Source organism: Buceros rhinoceros, unplaced genomic scaffold (genome assembly GCF_000710305.1).
Source record: "Buceros rhinoceros silvestris isolate BGI_N320 unplaced genomic scaffold, ASM71030v1 scaffold9007, whole genome shotgun sequence".
Taxonomy (NCBI): domain Eukaryota; kingdom Metazoa; phylum Chordata; class Aves; order Bucerotiformes; family Bucerotidae; genus Buceros; species Buceros rhinoceros.
The window spans coordinates 34,878-40,607 of record NW_010422756.1 but is presented as its reverse complement, the minus strand read 5'-3'; the positions used below and the strand labels follow the sequence as shown (position 1 = coordinate 40,607).

The 5,730-nt window shown below is 50.6% G+C and overlaps 1 protein-coding gene across 1 annotated transcript in view; it reads left to right on the top strand.

The window, feature by feature from the left end:
* Positions 1-5,730, top strand: part of DZIP1L (DAZ interacting zinc finger protein 1-like) — a 12,697-nt gene that overhangs the window by 1,894 nt on the left and 5,073 nt on the right. Inside the window, exons 2-8 of the mRNA XM_010140168.1 lie at positions 59-475; positions 623-707; positions 1,602-1,726; positions 2,138-2,299; positions 2,536-2,673; positions 4,345-4,375; positions 5,166-5,287. Of these exons, the coding sequence (XP_010138470.1) occupies positions 59-475; positions 623-707; positions 1,602-1,726; positions 2,138-2,299; positions 2,536-2,673; positions 4,345-4,375; positions 5,166-5,287 (1,080 nt within the window). The remainder of the gene's footprint in view (positions 1-58; positions 476-622; positions 708-1,601; positions 1,727-2,137; positions 2,300-2,535; positions 2,674-4,344; positions 4,376-5,165; positions 5,288-5,730) is intronic.

The window sequence follows — 5,730 nt, the reverse complement described above, 5'->3', positions numbered from 1 at the left end:
GCCCGGGGCATCCCCAGGACTCACCATCCCAGTGGATATCACCCCCTTCCACTTTCAGCCCCGCCGTATCGGTGTGGACTGGCGTCGCTTCAGTGCTATTGATGTGGACCGGCTGGCCCAGGAGGCGGATGTGGCCATGCTCCAGGAGCACATCACCAGCATAACCTTCTGCAACCTGGATGGAGAGCGGTGCCCCCACTGTGGGCAGCCAGCAGACCCCATCTTGCTGAAGGTGCTTAGGATGGCCCAGCTGAGCATTGAGTACCTGCTGCACTGCCAGGAGCGCCTGGGGACCAGCCTGGCCATGCATGCCCAGCAACTGCAAGCTGCCCAAGCCGAGCTGGCTTGCACCCAGCAGCAGGCAGCAGAGCAGGTGGTGCAGCTCCGGGGAGCGAAGGAGGAGAGCAGGAGGTGGAAGAAGCTGATTGTCACACAGCAGCTCCTCCTGCAAGCTGGCCCCAACACCTACTGCAAGGTATGTGGTGGAGAGGTGTAAAGGGTGTAAAGCACACCCCCGTGTAGGATGCTCTTTGCTGCATCTTGCTTTTGTAGCCCACTGTGGTTACACCTTGCCCCTTTCTACAGACCCCAGTCCCTCCACTGACTTTTTCTCCTTCTCCAGTGTCACCTCTGCGATAAAGCCTTCATGAATGACTCCTTCCTGCAAGCCCATGTGCAGCGCCGGCATGTGGAGACCACCAAGGCAGGTGATCACTAGGGCAATTTCTCCCCTCACTTTCCCAGGCAAGTTTTCCCCCACTGGATGTAGATGCTGGAAACCAAAGTGACCATAGGAGGTTAAAGACGACAACTTATAACTTCTGTGTTTCCATGAGTATTGACTGAATGCTTTCTGCTTGCTGCCTTTCCCTCAAGCACAGGTAGGACAAGCAATAGAATAAAAGACTGCAAGTTCATTTACAGCTCACCTCTGTGCCTCAGTTTCCCTAAGGATCTTCTCCACTCAAAGATTCCATGAAGATGTAGGGATGGAGCTACACTGGGGAATCTGGTAGAGTGTTTTGCTAGAGGGGAGAGGGATTCACTTTCCCCATGCCTTTTGTTAGCAATAAATTGATGCTCCTTCGCAAAATGTTTTGAAAGCTGCAGATGTAACATGCTGTATGGGAACCCCAGAGCCTTGTTGCAGCTTTGCCTGCCCCTGTCACTTGAACTTGGCAGGTAAAAAAAGCTGCTTTTGCTTTTTGCTGTCGGGTGGAAACCCAGCCCAGGGCTGATGCAATGCAAGAGGTTGAGCTTTGCTCCAGAGGCACCTCCCCCAGTGCAGCCTGAAATGTCCAAGCAGGACCCACTGGCTGCTGGAGAGAGCAAACCCAGTGCAAAGCCACGCTGCTGCATGAGCCGCTAATCTCTTCAAGTTTAAAAAGAATTTTTAAAATTAAAAAAGATCAGAGGCCACATGGCCACATTTGTCATGTTTTTCCCTGCAGCTCAGCTCCCTGCTTCTCCACCCTCAAACCCTGCAGCAGTTCTGCTCAATGTTGTAGTAGGATTCTGCACCCCACCCAAAGCAGAATCCCAGTAGGAGATGGCAGATCACACCCTCATTCACAGCACCTCTGTTTCACCAGGCTCTGCAGAGAGGCAGAAGATGAATCAGGTGGAGCAAATGGAGAATGAGGTGAAGGAGCTGAAGGTGGAACTACGGGATGCACAGCAGCAGCTGCGAGCAGAGAGGGAAGCAGAGAAGCTGCGCAGGGAGCAGGTACAGGGCGAGGACGCAGGTCTGCTTGGAAAAAATGAGGGGAGGAAAAGTGATGAAGTGCAGGACCTTTTTAAAGCACAGGTGAAAAAGGTGCTGAAAAATATTGCGTGGTAGGACTCCTGTGCATTTCTTTGGAAAATTTGCCCCCCAAAATTCCCGTGGGAGATGTGATATGGAAATAAGGACTGTGTAAGCATGCTTGCCCAGGAAGCTGTGCTGCCTCAGCCTCCCCATGGTGTGTAAGCAGGCTCTGAGCAGCGGTGAGTGTGTTGGTGCTCATCTCACTGGTGCAAGGGCAGAAACCCCAGACCTTGGTGCTTCTGCTCTGCAGCCAAGACCCACCCTGTGCCAATTTTTCCACTCCCTTTAGGAGTGGAAACTCCCTTTCCATCCCTTTCCACTTTCCTTTAGGAAATGGAGAGAGCTCGCCAGCGAGAAGAGGAGGGCAGGAGAGATTTGGAAAGGTGGAAAGAGGAGGAGAAGGCAAAGCTGCATGAAGAGATGGATGGCCTGAGGCAACTCTTTCTCACAGCATTCAAGGACATGGCCAGCAGGAACAGTGCCATTGAGAAGGTGAGCAAGCACCCTGCATGCTCCTCAAGGCAGGCAAGGCAATGTCCAAGTCTGCTGCTTCACCTGGTCCAGGTGGCATCGCAGGTTCACAGCCCAAAGAGGCCTCATTTCTTTGCTTCTGGCACACGCAAGCATTTAGGGTTTGGAAGCAGCAGCTGGCCAAGGTTGGCCTCCCCAGGAGGAAAGTGGAGCCTCCTGTGGGATACAGAGTTCCTTCCTTCCTTCCTCCACTCCAGAAGCTGCAGGAGCTTCAGGCCGGAGACGCAGCAGAGTCCAATCTGGGGTTCCTGCAGGATGATGACACTGAGGAGGCACGGTGGCAGGCACCAAACCGGGCAGAGCTGCAGGGTGAGCGGGAGAAGACAACAGTACAGGTGAGCACAGTGCTACCCATGTTCTGAGCCCTACTACACGTCCAGGGAGGTGCATTTGGACAGCAATGGACCCACACCTGCAGCTCTGTGTGCATTTGCTTTGTGGATGTGTGATCTCAGCTGAGGTTCAAGTAGCAATGGGCTTCTGCTGGTTTAGAGCACTGACAGACCAATTCCAGAAATGGGAGCTGGAGGTTGCAGAGGGTGTCTCACAGTCCCAGGTCAGCCCTGCTTACTGCAGGAAAATTTATCTTTACCGGAGCACAGCAGAAGCTTACCATATGGAAAATAAAAGAAATGTATGTACCAGTGCATTGGTCTCCTTCTCAACACCTGAAAACCTCTGAAGAAGGCTTCACCATGCATGGTACCTCTGAACGTGGAGTGATTTGGGAATGGCACCACCGTTACAGGGCCAACCGTCCTTCAAGACCCAAGGGACACTGAATTTCTCTGAGCACAGATGCAATCTATGCCCACAAGAAACCCCCAACCCACAATCCAACGAGAGAAATGCCTGTGTGTTTAATTTGGCGGAGGGCAGACTAGAGGGAGGCACTGAAGGACCTGCAGAGGGAGAATTAGGCACAGGAGGTCCAGGTAGGTGCCAGATGTCCATGACAGCTCCCATGCACCTCATGCAGTAAAGGCCTTGTTTCCCTTACGGTTCAAAGCCAGAGATGTTAGGGCTGGTAAGAGGCACAGGAGACGCCCTCTCTGCAGATCAGCCCGCTAAGCGTAGGCAGAAAGAGCAGGGCTACATGCTTTAAGTGAGCTTGGCTGGACTTCAGAGCCCAGGGCAACCGAATATAGTTACTATGTTATGAAGGGGAAAGAATAAAGGAAATGCAGCAACCAAAGATGTGTCCTATCATGGATGATGAGAAGACGCAAGCTTGCCACCAGCAGACTTTGAAGCTGACCATACACCTCCTACATGTATCTCCAAACTAATTTTTACCATATTCAAATCTTCATGTTCCTTTTTTGTCCCTTTCAGCTGAAGAAAGATAAAAAGACACTCCATGCCACCCCATCCCATGGCCAGTATTTGGTTATGGACTGTGTCCTTCAGCAGATGGATGCCCTCAGTACCCATCTCAGGGAGCAGCCCAAGGTCACAAAGTCCCAGGAGAAAAAGATAAGAGAAATAAAACGAAAAGGAGGCTTTGGTCATTAAGAGGGTTTAAACAGATGTTTAACTCTAAGAACCCTTAAAATATTTACGGAGTTAGGACTAAGCCTAAGTTCAAGGTCATTCGGTGTTGCTTTGCTACGTTCAGCTCTTTTTTGCACTCATTAAACATGAAGCATTGCATGAATATCATGCCCGCCCGGGTGTAGCTCAGCGGAGCAACACTTTGCATTACAATTGGAGCATCTTTTACTGGTTATCAGATCCGTGAATAGCATGTGGGTTATAACAGGATGGCCTCTGATGTGCTGGTGATCATATTATGGAGAGGAAAGGCCCTAAGCTACCCCTCACAGGTATGGTCTTCTTAAGGGAAATGGCTTTTTTTAAGTGTATGTGCCCACTTAAGGCTCTGGTATTTTCTCCTCGTTTTTTGAATGCGTTCAATGATAACGCTCTGCAGAGAGAGAAAAAATTACCCAAAATAAGAGACAAAGAAATGATCCTTGAATAATGCCCAATCTGTTTCTTTACAGATCAAGCTGCTCTCTGCAAGCAAACCTGAAGGTAATGATCGCATTTTTAAAGTGAATCAGTGTGGGTCTGGATAAATTTTTCATAGCTAACAGCCTTTTGGTCCACAATATCTTCTCCATCTTCCTCTACGAAAGAATGCCATGAAGTCCTCTCCAGGGAGCTTGCTGTGTGTCCTCTCACATGAAAAGGTGAAGCGGTCACTTCTAGTCCTCTGACAATCTGCTGCAACAGCATGGGCCACAGTTCTGGTTGCTGGCGCAAAATTGACTTGTCTCTTGGGTGGAGTTTGCATTGTAGCCATACCCCAAAGGTATGAGATTTCAGTCAAGCACTTACGGCACATGGATGACCATGTCTCTTCCAATATTATGCCAGTGATTATTTGCATAAAAATAAGGATCAGCAGCATGCTGTGGTTTCTTCTTTACAGTCTGGTATTTCTATAATCAAATGCCAGGGAAAGAAAATGGGGACTTCTCAGCTCCCTGGTGCCTGTGGCACAGCCACAGACCTGGCCAACTGCTGTGCTGCTAAGAAAACAAAACAAAAAAGCCATAAAACAGAGATGGCTGTGAGCAAATACCCAAGGGGTACATCATTGACCTCATCCTTGAGGGGTAGCAGAGAGCTGTTTGCACTGACATGATACAGCTGTTGGCTTTGGTGGATGAGTACCGTGTGGTTTCCCTCGGGGATGTTCTCCAAGGAACAGATGTGTCCATACTTTACTTACAGGAAAACCAGGTGGTGATCAGTACTTGCTTCTGTGCAGAGACCTCATCTCCTCTTTGACCCTCACAGGCTCCTTTCCCCCCTGCAGTGACCCAGGAGGTGACCAAAGTGATGGCTGATGAAGAGTCATCAGGTGAGTACTGGAACTGGGATGATCCCTATTCCAAGAGCACCAGGATGAAGCTGGCGTTTGGCTTGGGGTGTTGTGCGGTGAGAACAAGGGCATGCTGAGCAAAGCTGACAGTGATGAGGCTGTGGGCAGAGGGCCTTGCTGGTTCTCTCTTCACTGTGCAGAGTATGACAGCAGCATGACCAGCCCTGCTACCAACGCTTCACCCAGGAAAGTTCTCCTAGGCAGTTGGGGCTGGGCTGTGGGTGGGATTTTGGAAAAGTTGTGGGCAGGAATTAATCAAATTAGAGGAGAAAGTTGCCCCTTCATTGAGGGATGTAGTCTTCTGAGAGCAACCAGTTGCCTGCTCTGGAACTGGTGGGACCCATGGCCTCAAAGAGGAGAAGGGTCCCACCAGCCTCGTCCGCAGGGTGCAATCTGTGCATTGCTGCACTGGTACAAGCACCCACCTGTCCTGGTTTGGGCTGAAACTAAAACCAATCCGTCGCATCCTTTCGGTACGGGGGAAACAGCCCCCCCCCCC